Raw genomic sequence first — 16924 nt, 5'->3', positions numbered from 1 at the left:
TACTAGGAAGATAAAGAATACTGAAGCTGAGGAAGCTGATCTTCACTGGCGATCTCTTCTTGCTATACTGAACAAGTCCACTTCAAATGAAAATACTGTTTTACAATCCATGGCAGAACGGCATTTTGACCCAGAATCCACAGCAGAATCACTTCCAGAAGGGAAATTTAAGGTGGGGGTTTTTTTTATTTTTAGGGAAGCGGGGGGAAGGTTTGATCATTATCCTAAAATTGCACATGATAAAAACTGTCCTCCAAACAAACTCTGATCCTTTTGCAGAAGTAGCAAAATACTCCCAAGGATAGGCTGAATATGCTTAATTCTTAATTTGTAGAATAGTATAAACAAGGAAATGGAATAGTTATGGGAAGATGGCATTCACAGCTTCAGTTTCACATGGTTTCTTCAGCCACAGAAAACTCTGTGAAAGTCAATTTCTCCTCATGTGAAATTATTTGTCATTTCCAGTGTGATATTACTGCTATACATTGTGTGTTGTTTGTTTTCCTGTTGAAATCAAGCAAAGCAGCAATTACAGAAGTTAGTAATGTCAGGCCATTTGAGTCAAAAGGCTTTGCATAACAGCAAGGGTTTTCTGGACCAAATCTGGAGCCTGGTTAGGGAGTAAAAATATTGTAACATTCTCTTTAATGACGTGGTGGTGCTTCTAATGCGAGTCCAATTTTTATTTTATTTTGGTCTCTCTCTTATTCTCTCTAAGTACCTGAGATGGATGTTTATATCCTTAATTTCAGGATGCATCGCTTAAATCTTCCAATGTAGAGGTGACAGAGGAAGACGGAAACGTCACCAGTTCATATTCAGCCAATACCAATGAAATGACGTGGATAGATCAGAAAATGAAGAAGGTACTTCGATAGAACAAGTAATAATCAAAACAGGAGTTTTCAAGAGTCAGTAGTGATTTGAATTATGTGCTGTAAAGTAATCTACTTTCTAAAGCTCTTCTGACATTTGGGCCTCCCTTTAAGGCGTTGCCATCTAGACCTTTAGAAAAGTTAGGGTCAACGTTATAAACACACCAGAGCAGGTACTGAGCACAATAGGAGCTCTAAAGGCCAAAAGGCCACTTCTACACAAGGAGTAAATGAAAAAAAAAAGAAATTGCCAGAGAAATCGGCTTCCTTTAGAAACTTGTAAAGATGTTTTTCTTCTAAATGTCAAGAAGTTACACAGAAGATTATTACCAGAAACCAAGCAGGTGCTTCTTCCCAAGGGCCAGAATAAAAAATTCTACAGCACTGATAAATCAATAGTCAACAATATGACATTAATTGCAAACCCCCTGAGGTTTGTTTCAGGTTAAGGTTGAGGTGAGTATGATGTGGAACCAAAGTTTTTTAAGAGTAAAAGTTCATCAAAGATCTAATAGTGTGCAGAGAGGGGATTTAGTGCTTTGTGAGTCTGGAAATTGCTATATTAATGTTAGCATAGATAATTTTTTTCCTCAGAAATATGAATTATGGGTGGTAGCAGGTTCTTTTTGTTATGAACCAGAGCTGTATATATTCTCCAGCTTCTGGGGCTCAATGATAAGATGAAATATCATTGCTTTCTGTGTGATCTCAGGAGTGACTTTCTTTCTTTCCTTATTTTAAGCTCTGTTTCTGTATAACCAGTTTACAGTGTGAACTGGGTGTACAATCATTTTTCTTTTTAGCAGTTCTAAGAATCAACCTATTGAATTAAGCTTATGTCTATTTCAGTTATTAATCCCTTCTGAGTTTTGTTTTCTGTACAGATAATGTTCCTTTAGATCACTTCAGTCGTTTCCTGGGTTATTTTTTATTTTCAAAAATATATCTGTTGTATGTCAGGTCATTAGAGAAGAGACTGAGAGGTTTGCTAACCAGAAGAAAGAGCTGCAAATGGGAATTAAAAAGCTGCATGAAACTGTGAGTTTCTTACAAGTGTAATGGCTTAGCTTACAGTTTTGTTTACATGTACACTTCCTTTACAACTATCAGCTCTAGTGCTTAGTTACATTTTTGTCATAAACACTGAGCAGACAGGTAATAGAGAGATTTGTCTCTTCAGGGACAGCGTGCTGAACCTGTCAGGAACAACTGTCTGGTTCTGAGGTTCCTTTGCTCCAACTAAAAAATTTGTACCACCCTTATATCTTGAGCAATCTATCCCCTCAGCAGGCTAGTTTCTGCTGGTCTAACAGCCTTCCGTTATAGAAACTGTCATCCTCTCCTCTTCCTTCTCCAGTTTGTTTTCCAGTTGCTCAGCTCCCAGCATATCCTGCTGCATGGGGCTGTTCCTCCCCAGATGCAGGATTTTGCATTTCCCTTTGTTGAACTGCATGAGATAGATAAAAACTTTTGAAAGTTCTCAGAACTAAAGAATGAACAATTCCATGCTACAGATTCTTAGAAAGTATGCACAACTCCACATATAACATCCAAATGAGCTTTAAGGGAAGGATGAAATATATTCACATAGTAGTCTCTGTCACTAGGTACAGGCAGCACGTTCTACCAATTACCATGAAGCAGTTAAAAGTGGAGGCAATTAAAATGATTTTCTCTGTTATCAAGTTCCACAGTGTTAAAACCAGTGTTTCCTCTATTCACATTCGAATTACTTTTTATTCCTTATACTTATTTTTTAAAAAAACAGATTCAGAAAATGATGCATGAAAATGAACTGGTGCCAGACATTGAGAAACTGGAGCAGCAGGAGTTCAACCTGGATGTAGAAGAACAGGAAAGAGCACAAGAAAAGGCTGAAGAAGAAGTGGCCAGGGTATGATAGAGTGGAAAGAGAACATTTTAAAACTAGCAGTGAAAAGGAGAAGCAATAACTGAAGAATAGAAGATGATCTCAAAGTTGTTCACTGTTGAGAAGCAGGAAAGCGTAAAAGTATTTTAAGTCACTTTTTGAAGCAGGTGAATCTGCTAATGCAGATATTGCCAGTTGGAATATGATCTATGCCAGAAACTGTAAATCTGACACTGTGACCTTGGGTACAGCGCTGCTTAAGTTCTGGAATGCTTTTCTTCACATATGAAATGACACCTTTCAGTAGCAGTAGTATGCAATATCATTTTTGGAGAAGATAGCTGCAGTAGTCTAAGATTATGAAATACGGGTAATTCATTTAATCTGCCAGGTTTGTTTCAACAACTCAATACAAATTGCCTATATCTTGTTGGTTTGCACCACATGTCATTATTTTCTTTTCTGTATCTTGAAAGGTGAGGAAGGAGATTGAAATGGAGAATTTAGCCAACTGCTATTTGCAGAGTGTCATCAAACATGAGTGCTGGGATCCAGTGTGTGTAAAAGGACGTGCTGTTAAGGTAACCATCACTTTCTAACTCACTTACTGCAGTAGTTTATTGATTCCTTAAGGTACTGAAACAAAATAAATAGAAGTATAACACATTTCTGGTTTGCTTATGGTATGAGGAAAAAAACCACTTCTTTCCAGGGCTCATGCAAATCTTTCATTCTGTTGATTTTGACCGAGCCTGGCTGATTTTGCCTTTTAAAGTGGATAAATGTGCTAATAAGCAAATAAGTAACTCCTTAGTTCCTAGATACTAGAGAATATCTTCATGCAGTGTTGCTAAACGGAGAAGGTAAATATTATATTTCTGTGTTGGGTCAGTAGGACTTCTGCAACACAGAATGTAAAAGCAAAATTTAACCCTGATTTAGCCTATTTTAAACAGAGGGATATTAGTCAAACTAGTGATACTAGATTATCTCAAGGGTGGTTAAAGACCGAGTAATTTTACCAAAAATCTTGTCCTGGTTGAATTCTGTGAATAAAGAGGACATAGCCAGAGGTTATTTAAAAAAAAAAATAAATAAAGGCAGCAAATTTTAAACCAACCATTTTTACTACCAAAAAGGCAAGTGGTTTTTTTCTGACTCCTATATTCTTGCTGGATTGTCTACATTAATTGATCATCAATATTATTTCTGATTTTAAGAAGCCTCTGTAACTATTTAGCATTCAGTTTTTGGACAAATGAATTAACAGATGTGTTCTGAAGAAGTTTTTACCTTGGGTGTTTTTGTTTTCTAAAAAAAAAATATAATTGAACAGTGCTTCCATATAGCTTCTGAAGTGAAAAATTATCCAATGAAGGAACGTACTGAAGAAGAACTGAAAATTCTGGAGAAAGTTCTCCAGTTAAAGAAGATTGAGACAGCTGATGATGAGGTACAATCCCTTTGAAGTACTGCATATAGGCATTTCAGATCAGAATGCTCTGAGTTGGCATCTTAACCCCTTTTTTACATAGACACATTTCTTGGGTCCGTTTTCGCTGTAGAAATACTTCCCTAAAAATTTGAAGATATTCGTAAAGATGAAATGTTGTGGTTTTACTTAGAACAAATGCATTAGTATTGAAGAATCACAGAAGAGCTGAGGTTAGATAAGCCATTTGGAAGTCATCTACTCCAGCCCACCTAGAACAATTTACTCAGCTCCATGTCCAGTCAGGTTTGGAATATCTCCAAGGATGGAGGATTCCATAACCTCTATAGGCTACCTTCTCCCATGTTTGACAACCTTCAGAGGAAATGTGTTTCATTATATTTAAGTTGGATGTTCTGTATTTTGATGTATAACCATTTCCTTTCAATCTGTCACCGACACCGCTGAGAAGAGTCTGGCTCTGTTGTCCTTACTCCTCAGGTTTTCATATGTGTTATTAAACACCACCCCCCAAGCCTTCTCCTTCTTGAGGCTAAACAATCCCAGCACGCTCAGCTTCTTTTCACATATTAGGTGCTTCAAACCCTTAATTGTATTAGTGGCCTATCGCTGGGTTTGCTCCGGAATGCCCGTGTCTTTCTTGTACTGGGGATCCTACAACTGGGCCAAATACTCTGTATATGTTCACTTCAACTTGTGGGTTTTTGATCACTGGGCTTAATTGCAGAATATGATCTCTAGAATTTTTTCATACGTGTGCCACTGGTTCGTATACAAAATTAACACAGTTGTCATGTTTGTGATATTCAGGCTCAGAAGAAAAATCCTGAGACTGAGTCTGAGACTGTATTACCTGAGGAAGAATGAGAGAAGACAGAAGACGTAACGGCTGATGATAATGCATCTTCCTGCCTGATTGGAAGTCTGAGCTCTCAGTATGGTGGAGATACATCTATCCTGTACCACCAACTGGACTTGCACAGTAGGGAGCAGAAAGTCAATCAGATAGTGTTATTAAAGGTGATGTCTTTTCAAGTTTGTATTACTGTAGTGGCACTGCCACACCTTTGGGTTCTCATAGCAGTCACAGACGCTCAGATTTTGGGTGTACTGACACTGCAATGGAGAGTTGCACAGGCCACTGTGTTACAGATAAATGCACATCGTGCAGCAAAGCACCACGTGGATTTGCCAGCTCAGGTGTGGAAGAAAAACGTTTTTATGAAATTGGTTACCCAATTTGAGAGTATTTCTATTTGTCCTCTGGTGTTTGTATAGCTGGCTTGCACAGCTCAGCATGCCTGTGGAAACGTGACCTCTTTCCATACTATTTGCTGCTGAATGAAAGTTCAGCTGTATCCTCACACCATTTCATTTCTTTACAGTCTTATCAGCCCTTCATTTGGAGCCTTCAGTGTTTCTGTTATTTAATATTCTTTACTATCCGACTCTCCCTTCTCTTACCCTGGCCTGTTTATTAAGCAGTAAACATGCTACATAAAAGGCTTCTTATGAAGATGATCTGCAAGGGCAGAAGTGGTTAAACAACAGTAAAGCATTGCCTCATCAGAGCTCTTTAAGGCTACAACTGGTAGCAGAGCTCAACAGTTATGCGTTGTAATACATAAAATCTAGTAGATACACTAGTTTTTAAAGCAGATGGGGAAGAAACACAAGGAGCAATTTTAGATGTAAGTTTGGATGTAACGAGATCTTTCTACTGTGTGGCTTTCAAGATGCATACGATATATCTAATAGCAGACAAGTCTGCTGTGTTCTTGGCCAGTGCAGTGAATTTGCTGAGAGTTAGATAGGTAGCTGACAAACACTTGAGCACAGCCTTTTGTCTCCCAGCAACACTTTATGTTATCTGCCATCCTGCCTTACTACATCATAACTTATTATTGTATTAGAAACCAATGAAATAATCATGGCCACAAAAATATTTATTGTAATACAAATTGCAGACAGCTAAAGCATCTCAAAATGTAAAATCTGGTGATAGAACTGAAATCCTTTCCATGTTTCATTTTATTAAATTGATGTAGTAGGAGACACACATAGTTTTCTCTCTTAATATTCTGTTCTGCTTTGTTGAGGTCAATTCTGTAGGCTAAAGGAAGAATTTAAGCACCGAGAATATATGATTTTTAAAATCATTGTAAGGTCTTAGCTGTTTTAAAAAAATAGTTTACGACTTTTGTTTATTTATTTAATGAGGGAATTTTTCTTACATATGCCAGGCAGAAAATCACATAAAAGCATTATTGAAACTGCAGGATGAATCACTTAAAAATCAGGAAAATATGTCCTTAGCGTGTATGTCCCTTAAAAGTATGCCCCTCTACCTGTGATTTACAGTCTCTAGATTTATAGGTCATGTGTTTTTTTTCTTTGAGGCACCTTCTTTCAGCCAAAGAATTCAAAAACAAGCAAATAGAATTTTCTATCCAGTGTTTGCAGCAATATGCAGCAATAAAAATTTCTATGCGGGAAAAAAACCCCACGAATGATAGTTTGCCCACCTCTATTTAACAAAGCTTGAGCTCTGCCTATATGATTTTCATTAAAGGGCTTTACCAGTTTATCTCCCTGTCACACATACAATTACACACATTTATGGTTTTGATGGCTTGAGGAGTGGTCCCATAATCATGGATGGATGTGACCTGTGCCATATTGCTGTTTCCCTTTTTGGTATTTCAGGACATCATTTACAAACTGAAAACTGCTTTTAATAAGGAATTTGACATAGTTGCACAACAAAAGGAGCAGGAGATAGAACGAGTGAAAGAAAGAAACCTGAGGATCCGAGAAATCTTGGAACAACTTGATCTGCAGTTGGAAGTGTGGGAGCCAGCTCTTACAGATGATGAGATACCAGAGCGAGCACTCACAGTTCAGGATTCAGAGGTGTTTGAAAAATGAATCTTTCTCTTTCACCTACTCAAATATATTTATTTAATTCCTGTCATTGCCAGACATTGAAAAGCTGAAAACAGATGTGTCTGTGTACTTAAAATCATCTTTTTGTCTCTTTTGCTTCCCTTCACTCTTTAGGGAGAAAACTTATAATAAGTCAATCCAAAATGAATAAGATGTATACAATCTTAATTCGTTGATGTTAAGTTTTTAATTGGCTATAAATTAGGTAGATATTCCCCCTGTTCCTGAGTGTAAGATTCAAGCCAGGCTTGGAGGGTTTACTTCCATAGATAAGGGTTTCTCTGTTTATTCTGAGCACCATTTTGAGACTAAGTAGTTTTAGACTAAGTGTGTGGGTACTAAACCGTGCTTAGTACTGTAATTATAAATTGAAATGATAATTTATAAAGAAGCACCATGCTTCTTATACAATATATTCCACCAATCTCATGCTCTTTTGGTCAGTCTTTCCCAATTCTCTCTGTTCTCTCACCAGTTCGTGTTATTCACTGTCAGAAAAGGTATGCAAGAAATACAACTAATCTCAACAAAAATGATGGTAGTTTCTATTTTAGCATTTTTAAATATGCTTTCAGGGGTGTTCGAAAGAACAATGTCCTCTTGAGGAGTATTATCATGGAGCAGAGATACAAAAAGCATCAAGAATTAGTATTGCCCCTCTTTCCAAAGGTTCTTAGTCTGCATGTGATCACATTTGGAGAGAAGAACCCTGATATGACCCTCATTTTCTTCCTTCAGATTAAAGTTGAAAAATACTTGACTCAAGAAGAGAGAGAGAAAGCAGAAATGCTGGCTAAGCTTGAAATGGAAAGACGTCTTGCTGAGAAGGTACTTAAAGTAGTTTCCTTTTTTACTGTGTAGGCCTTTGTCTCTGGTCAGGCTTATTTAGTTAATGCTGCACTGAAATATTCCAGTCATGTAGCATGGGAGAATAAAGTGTAAATGGTAGGTAATGATGATGTGTGCCTTTTCCTTCTTATTATCGTTTACAATTGGAACTACCTAGACCAGCCGGGGGGAGAAAAGATTTAGTATTAGGCTCAACATTTTCTAAAAAAAATGGCAGTTAAAAATACTCTATCAGGTGACTAGGGATTAGATAAATTTCTAAATGCATGCTGCTGCTCAAGAGAGAGCTTTCTGCTTTATCTGTGTTTGTTAACTGAGCGACCTGTGCTCTTCAGGGATAAGGCAAGGGTGTTGTAATGCTTTCCTCTGGCTTTAAAACGCATCTGTGCAGAACCTAAAATGGTTCGGTTCCCAAAAGAGATGCTCAATGAGACAATAACACAATAGCCTCCTTCACCCTAGCCTACCAACTGCACAGGAGTAGTCTATACCTGTGTATTCTTTTCTAGAATGCCAGAATGGCAGTTTGAGTAAGTTATTTGGTACGTGAACATCCGTCCACCAGAAAAAACTCTGAGACTTTCATCATGTTTCACAGGCATCACCGAAGTGCATTAATCTACTAGTGACACACCGTATAATTGTACAGATGATCTAGATGTGAACTACCCTATTATCCCTCTCAAAACTTCCAATTACTACACTTCCTTTTGCAAACAAAAATATTTTTTGTGGTTGTTTGCAGGACAATGACAGACTGCGTGCTCTTAATGACATGATGGGTGGAGTCCTAGAAGTCAAAAAGGAAGACGTCTTGAAGATGGTGAGCTGTGTTTCTGCCATATCATTTAGGTGGTTTGTGGGCTTTTAGAGGACGTGTGAAATTCAACTAGCAAATATTTCAAACCTAAGTGATAGGAGAAAGTCAGAGACTTGTAGAATTGCATTAAACCTACATAGACTCTGTAAGAGACCACACACTGGACTCAAAAGAGACCACAGAGTTCTAGTGCCTGCATATGACTTATCCATAACACCTGTCCCTGTCACAGTGGAATACTGCAGGAACATAATCTGGTATTACCATTATAACAACTGGTGGAGGAAGAGCCTGTTTTCCATCACTGTGATCTCACAGAAAAATACTGTATTCCATTTTAACTCAGCCAATATAGGTAGTACACAAGTAAAGAAAGGAACAAATGTGAAATGTCACAGAAAAAGAGTACGGCAGGACCAAGCATTTTCCCTGGAATTGATCTCTTTTGGAAAATAAGGGCTCCACTTAGAAGTATACGTTAGCATGGAGTTAGATTTGGGTTACCTTTTTGAGTTAGATTTTTTTCTGAAGCAGAAAACGTGAGGTATCTAGTATCTACAGCAGTATGTTTGAGTACAAAATACTTGTCCTTTACAAGATCCAGCAGTGAATTCCTATAAGCAATTGAGAGAGAATAGCACAATATGTGTCACCAAAATTACTGTGCAAGTGACAGACCAGAGAAACAGAATATATAGGTAACTTAGACTTAAGTCTTGTACCTTATTTACCACTAAGGAATACCTTTAACTCATCTTGAGATGTGCTAGAGTTTGTTAGTGTGCAGATGGGGACTTAATGTTGCTTTTGAAACATATTTGTCTTTAATTCTTCCAGGATATTCCTCCACCTCCTTTTCTGTCCAAGCCTGAGCATCTTTGGAATGAAGAAGAAAAGAGAATATTTAGAGAATATGAGATAAAAGTCAAGGAACTGAATGAAGAAAAAGAGGAATATAGAAGGGTAAATTAAAATGAGAAAAGGAGTGGTTTTGTTAACATGCTCATCACCAGAGTTTCAGGAGCTACTTCTGAAAATGCTAATACACAGAATAAATGGAGAACAAGTGAAGAACAAAGATCATGTGGCATATGAAAGAAGTCCTAGCTTAGACTAGACAATCTCTACTTATACCAAGTAATACAAGCCAAAGCCTGTGGCATCTCACAGACAGTAACTTTCCTTCACAAATGTACCAGTATTCCTAAAATTTTTTTCAGGTTCCATTCCCAGAGTTGCTGATGCCATACGCAAATGATACAACTCTTTTTATTCTTCGAAGTCATATTTGGACAACATAACTCGGTAGCCTGGCAGCACCTCCTTCCAAACAAATAATTTCTGGGACCTTTTGGCTAAAGGATACAATTCCATATTTTCATTCTACAATATCTGAGCTTCTTTGTTCTTCTAGATGTGATATTGCTGCTCTTGTCCTTCCCTTCTCCAGGCACTGGAAGATGAACTGAAGAAACTTAAAGCTTCCATCCAGGAAACAACACGAAATTTTGATGAGATTGTGTGTAAACTCTCTGAAAGGAAAGTGAAATCAGAGATGGTCGTCTACCAGGTATTGCAGAGAACATTGATTTTTCTTCTCTGTCACTGTGCATCAGGAAAGTTAACATTTTTTAATACAATCATTTTACAGGAAGAACTCAAAATAGTCAATCTTGTTTACGCTTTACTGTTGGATGAGGAGTTGGACACTAGAAAAGCTGGACTTCATAATTTTCTTGTGAAAAAGGAGAAAGAAAAAGTAAGTAGTCATTTGGAATGCTGTTCTTAGGAAAAGTGTAATATTTACAAAACATTTTCTTGTGAGGACTGCTCTTTCCAAATAAAAATTTTGCTGTAGATTATTTTCTGACAATTTACAGGGTCACTGATATATTTTTCAACTTGTACAGGTGACATACTTTATAAATACATATGTTTTTTAATAGATATACTCATTTTGGTTCAGCTGGAGTTGTTTGGTAAAATTCTATGCATTCAGAAGGGCATGCTGCTAATGGTTGTTATATATAGTATTTTTCAGTATCCAGTGTCAAGCTGGAAGCAGCAACTATGATGCTTTTAGGACATGAAGATGTGTAATGCCATCACGTTTTTCACTGAAGTGAGGGCCATGCTGACTTGTGTTTGCCAGTTCAAAGCATAGACAGAGGTTGCTTTTGAGTATCTGACACACATACCCTTGAGCACAAAGTGTTTATAATCTTATTGACCAATTTAGTCTCCTGAAGCGTTTACCCATCCCTGCCAAATCATATAAAAAAAAAAATTCTAACTCTTCCCATAGGTAGATCTTTTGGTCCATACAAACTGTGAAATACAGGAGAAGGATCTCCCCAGCAGAGTAGAGGCATTTAACAGCCTCAGTAAGACGTAGTATCCTGACAGGTAGCAGAACTATGTTATGACGAAAGGGAAGCTGCATTCTCAAATTAAAACACTCCATTGAACAGCGTTTGTGAATTTTTGCACTGTGTTACCTGTGATGATGTGAAAGGAAAAGGAAATCTTTGTGCAAGTGAAAACAACTATCAACAAAGGTCCTTACATTCAGATTTTAATATGAAGACTTGTAAGCATTTGTATATTTCTTCCACAAATTTCTTACTGTCTTAAGCAGGGGACTAATTTAATTTCACACCTGCTCACCCATTAGCAGTATCTACAATTAACCTGCAGAAGAAGGCATTGACTTGTTAGTGAAAACAGCTCACATGTTTTTCTCTAGAAATAAGAAAGCGTCAGCTTCATCAGTGTAAATGAGTGGCTGGTTGGTGCTTCTGCTGGATGAGTTTCATTCCTGAAATGTTTTGGTTTTGCTATAGGACAAGACTACGAAAACACTCCAGACTACAGAACATAAAATTGTGGCTTACATGGACACCTATGAAAATGCAGTAGTTGAAGAGAAGGTGAGACTCTTGACAAACACAAGGAGGTTCACAAATTAAAAAGTTAATGCTGTGTCTTGATAACAAGAAGAATGTACTTCACTGTGAGCATGGGATGAGTTCTGGTCAACTTGCTGATTGCTGAAATTCAGTTGTAAAGGAGAGTATGTGCAGAGAAAAATTAATGAAGTATCCCGGATTCCTGTGATGCTTGACAGTGCTTGGAAGAGCACCATGTTCTATATTTCTAAGGTATGAGCAGGTTAATGCTTTTTTAAAAATAACGTTTTGGTAACAAGAAAGCTTTCTGTTTCCCTCCTAGAAACTGGAATGTGGTTTTACAAAGGAGTTTGCTGACCTACCTGCTGATCTCCTTAATGAACTTTCCCAACTTTACAAACGTCGACCAGAGTAAGATCCTCCTGATGCCATCTGCTTAAATATTGGTGTTTCTTGGGAGACAAGAATGAGAATGCTATTTATTTCAATGGTCAAAATTATTTTGATAATCAGTGGGCTGCCTGCTTTTTATTGGCTATTTAACAATTGCTTTTTTGAGTACTTACATTTCCTCATTCACCCCCCACAATCTATTTTAAATGCAATCTAAATAATCATGAGGTTTCAAAAACATATATTCTTATTTTGTGTAAGATGCAGTCTTACCTATTTGTTCTTTGCTAGGAACTTGAAAGAATGAAATGTTCATAGTTGTTTTTGCACTTCTTTTGTGCAAGAGATAATAAAAAGTAAATATTTTATGTACTCTATATGTGCACTAGGGCCCCAGTGACAGAAATGGCCTTTGACACTGCAAACCCGTATGGCAATTGTTCAGGCTCAGCTGAAGATTACAAACATGCACGTACCCTGTTAAGGAAATCCATGGATGAACTGGATAGTCCTGAGTACATGCCTAATGGCTTAGACCCATCTATATGGGAACGCTTTTGTCTAGCTAGAAGAAATAAAATGGAAACTGAGGAGCTGGTATGTAAAATTCTTTATTTTTCCAGTATACTTCTTGATATTTTCGGATCTGATAGTTCTACGGAGTTCAAGTGCAGGGTCAAGGTAATGGTGAAACAACAATGCAGCACACACACAAGCTGCATTTGAGTTTGAAGGTTGCTTCTGACCACATTCAGTTCAGAATAATAGAAATGCTATGAAGGGAAATGGGATCTAGTTCTCCTTCACAGGAAAAATTAGCATATTAATGTGAATGGATTTTATCAGAATGATTATGATTTTGGTGTGGTTTCATTAAAAAAAAAAAAAAAAAATTACCTTTCCTCTGTCCATACCAAAAAAAATATTAAGGCATTCGGTTTTCATCATCTGTTGGAGTTGTTCTCTCCCTTTATCAGTCTACATTTGCAGCCATGCATTCCCATATTGTTTTAGAATGTCAAGAGCAATTCCTAACAGATGGTGTGGAAAAGTTCTAGCAAGCTGTTTGTTCAGCTTAAAAGCATGAAGGTGTAAATCTCAGTTTTCCAGAGACAGAGATACATGAGCTTTGAGCAAAAGATATACAGATTTCCTTTCATGTGAATAAAATACGTGTAAATGAATAAATTATTTTCTGAGCAGTGTATAAAGATGCCCCAACACTGGAAACATTCAAGGTCAGGTTGGATGGGACTCTGATATCGAGTTGAAGATGTCCGTGCTCACTGCAGGGGGGTTGGACTAGCTATCTTCATGATCCCTTCCAGTGCAACCATTCTATGATTCTATGATTGTAACCTCCTTGTCCATGTGCTGAGATTCTCAAAATACCAGGCTATGTATTTATACATATGTTTGTCTTCTTAAGAACTTGTCTTCTCTGTTCTTGAAGAGTCTTGCCCTGCCATACTGACAAAGTTGAAAAAATTCAGAATGTCACAATATTGCTTGCTTAGGTGAAACAGAAAGACCGAACACTGGCAGAGATGCAGGCCTTTCTCCAGAGAAGAATGGATGACGATGAGAAGATTAAGTCAGAACTAGAAGGCGTTTTCCAAGAACTTAGATGGTATTTTTTTTTCTTTTCCTATATTTTGCTATGTTTTACTACTGTACCGACACAGAGCTGAAAGTTACATACAAAATTATGCAGTGGTGTTCTCCAACACTCTTTTCTCTAGGATCCATCCTAGAGACCTACAATATTTCTGAAATGAGGTGCGATTGCACCACATGTGAGCAGGCCAAACCAAAATTTTTCACAGAAAGGGTCATTGGGCACTGGCAGAGGCTGCCCAGGGAGGGGGTTGAGTCCCCTTCCCTGGAGGGGTTTAAGGGACGGGTGGACGAGGCACTGAGGGACATGGGTTAGTGATTGATGGGAATGGTTGGACTCGATGATCCGATGGGTCTCTTCCAATCTGGTTATTCTATGATTCTATAATTCTAAATCTGGGGATAAATTATACAAGAAAAAGGGTGCTGGCTGGAGTCTTCTCCATATCCTTCTCAGTTGTTATTAAAACTTCTGTTCAGTAACAGACACCTTCTCTCAGAACATGAGCTGGAGTATGTCAAACTGAATCAGTGGTTGAAAACTTCATGTATGGAAATAAGTTGCAAATTCTGTAGTCGCTTTGGGCGCAAGTACAAGACAGGCTCTTAAAGAGTAACCCCTACATGAAAATACCTCTCACCAGTAATAAATAAAAACATTCTGAGAATCATAGGAGGATTTATGCAAACCTGTTGAAATCACTAACTTCTTGTTTTCTGCCATTATAGGGTGCAGGAAGAGAAGAAGAAATTTCAAAGGAATTTGACTGTCCAATTTTTGCTAAAGCAAGGACAGGTGGAATTGGAAAGTACTGGGATCCCAGACTACAGTGATGCCATTCTCATTAATAGGAGTGTTATTGAAGAACTGAATTCCTCTATCATGGTAATTTGCATTATCTGAAGGAAATCTAAGCTTTTTAAACAAATGTATTGTCCTTCAGGGGCTCTGCTTTTTCTCCAGTTTGACATCTAGTTTCAATTCATTACTACACACCAGGAGGCTCAATTGTAATCAAGAAGCTATTAAGGATTCCGTAATGTCTCTTATCACGATGTACAGATTGCAATATAGATTGCTTTCTTGATGTTTGATCAATATAATTCAGACCAATAAAATGGCAACAGTTTTTAGACACACCATCACTTACACACGCTTTAAACAGAAAATGCTAATCCAGTCTGAAAATTCCCTCAAGGCAAAGGCACAGTTAAGAAGCATTTGAACAGTAGCTTACATTAAGATTTAAAAAATAATACACTTTTTTATGTAAGGTGAAAATGGTGATGCTACTTAAAACAGTGCTTCATACTCCCATTAAAAGGTTCTTTTCTTAGGCATTCTAGCTGTACAAAAACTGCTACTGGACAAAGCCTTCAGCAATGTCTGCAGAATACCTTATAGAGGGCTGATTTGTATTCTGTAGAGCTAAAATGCCTTCATGTTCAAAAGACAGAAAGGTGGAGAGAGAGGTTAGCTGTAATTTTCTCCATCTCCTCCTCTGATCTAAGGCTGTGGCACAGAGCATAAAAGGGAAAAAATTCTACAAAAGATAACCATCTGGAGCAAAGTCTAGAAAGAGACTGCAGTATAGCACGTTCTTCTTACTAAAATTATAACTTTGGAAGCTTGTCCAACTTGTTGCAAATAATTATTCCATAATTTGCAAAATATGTTAATGAAGATTAATCTATTTTTTCAGGCTCAAGGAAGAAAAAAGATTGCTAGCATGGTGGAATGTAAAGACTTCTCTAAAGTGATATTTCATCTGGAATGGGAGCACAAGAAAATGAGAATGCAGATAGAAGATCTGGAACAGAAGGCTCGGGATATAGCAACGCTATCTATTTCAAAAGACCGCCAGCTAGTGAGTTACTTTCTTTATATTTTGACCACAGAAAATTTTGCTGGCTATACCTGTAAGATCATTTATACCTCTTAAGTCCCTTACTCCTATGGAGAAACCTGATGCCCACTAAGTCAACAATTTAGTTTTCAGAGTAAAGTTTTATTCTTGAGAGTGATCAGTGATGCGGCTGTTTGGTATGCTCAGCTGTAAACAAAGGCAAAATTAGCCCTGACTCTCGTTGTTTCAAAATCGGCACCGAGATTAAGGAATGAGGATTTTGCAGCCTCAGAAGACAGATCCTTTAAATAAAAGACTATAACTTCCTTTAAAGTGAAAGGTCTGAGGTGCTCCCATCTGGTATCTCACTGGGCTTTGAACAAGCCCAGCTGGCAGGCCAAAAACTGTAGGAAAAGGTAAGAGCCAAGGATACCAGTGGGAGAGGAGAGGATGAAGCCAGCTTGTAGGGGAAGCCTGAGCATATTGCAGTATGGGATATAGAGGACTGCAAGGAAAGCTGATGGTTTTGTTGTGCTAAGGTGAGGGGCATAAAGGTTTGGAGTAAGAGTTGTTGGAGGATGGGTAAGCTATGGATATTGCAGTGGGGAGAGCTATAAAGCACAGAGAAAATGAAGAATGTTGGAGGGCAAGTAAGGATATTGCAATTCAATCAAAAGATTAAAAGAAAATCCTAAACACCTGTTTTAGTCAGGCTTCATTTTGCTGCCCTCCAAACTGCTTGTTCACTTCTGAATCAGAGCCAAGGGACTTTCTGTAACTGCCACCCACAAAACAGCCTTCCAAAGAGGTGATGTGACAACACACTGAAAAGTTCTTGTAGCAAATTAGTCACCAGTGTTGCTGTTATGTGTTAGCTTTTAAACTTCATTTTAACTGATGAGCAGAACTGTTGCTCTTTAGAGAGTTAGGCTTGCCCATAACAAAGGCAAATACCAGTTTAATCAGAATTTGAATGCTTTGAGGGGCTTGACTTCACTCTCTGAGTAGAAATGTGGGGCTAGCAGGAAAGACAAGGCAACAGAGACCCCAACAACAAGAATAGAAAGAAAGGTGGCTTATATAAACGGCGACAGAGTGGGACAAAACCCAGAGACCACCTGGAATAAGGACTATTTGTGAAGCAGTGAGTGAAAGCAGTTTTGTGCTGAAGGTCTGCTGGGCCTTTCCTGTTTCTCCTTTTCTGACCAGAGCAGTTCACAAAATTTTACATGTCACTTCGGTGGGACAGTATCCTGAAAGGATAGATCTACATCTACAAAAACCTTTTTACTGCCCATTATGGGTTACACAGGCTGTTTATCCTTTGTCAATCGATAAAGGG

At 37.9% G+C, this 16924-nt stretch overlaps 1 protein-coding gene across 1 annotated transcript in view; it reads left to right on the top strand.

Moving 5' to 3' along the window:
- The window catches only part of LOC138733930 (cilia- and flagella-associated protein 43-like), a 34978-nt gene that overhangs the window by 14544 nt on the left and 3510 nt on the right, over positions 1–16924 (top strand). Inside the window, 19 exon segments of the mRNA XM_069881448.1 lie at positions 7–172; positions 756–869; positions 1839–1916; positions 2647–2772; positions 3225–3329; positions 4085–4201; positions 5012–5221; positions 6908–7114; positions 7886–7975; positions 8742–8819; positions 9654–9779; positions 10267–10386; positions 10468–10575; positions 11660–11746; positions 12048–12136; positions 12508–12715; positions 13636–13748; positions 14465–14621; positions 15439–15603. Coding sequence (XP_069737549.1) covers positions 7–172; positions 756–869; positions 1839–1916; positions 2647–2772; positions 3225–3329; positions 4085–4201; positions 5012–5221; positions 6908–7114; positions 7886–7975; positions 8742–8819; positions 9654–9779; positions 10267–10386; positions 10468–10575; positions 11660–11746; positions 12048–12136; positions 12508–12715; positions 13636–13748; positions 14465–14621; positions 15439–15603 — 2464 coding nt within the window.

This window comes from Phaenicophaeus curvirostris, unplaced genomic scaffold (assembly GCF_032191515.1).
Source record: "Phaenicophaeus curvirostris isolate KB17595 unplaced genomic scaffold, BPBGC_Pcur_1.0 scaffold_46, whole genome shotgun sequence".
Taxonomy (NCBI): domain Eukaryota; kingdom Metazoa; phylum Chordata; class Aves; order Cuculiformes; family Cuculidae; genus Phaenicophaeus; species Phaenicophaeus curvirostris.
Note: the sequence above shows the minus strand (reverse complement) of the source record. Positions and strands in the feature narration are given on the sequence as shown.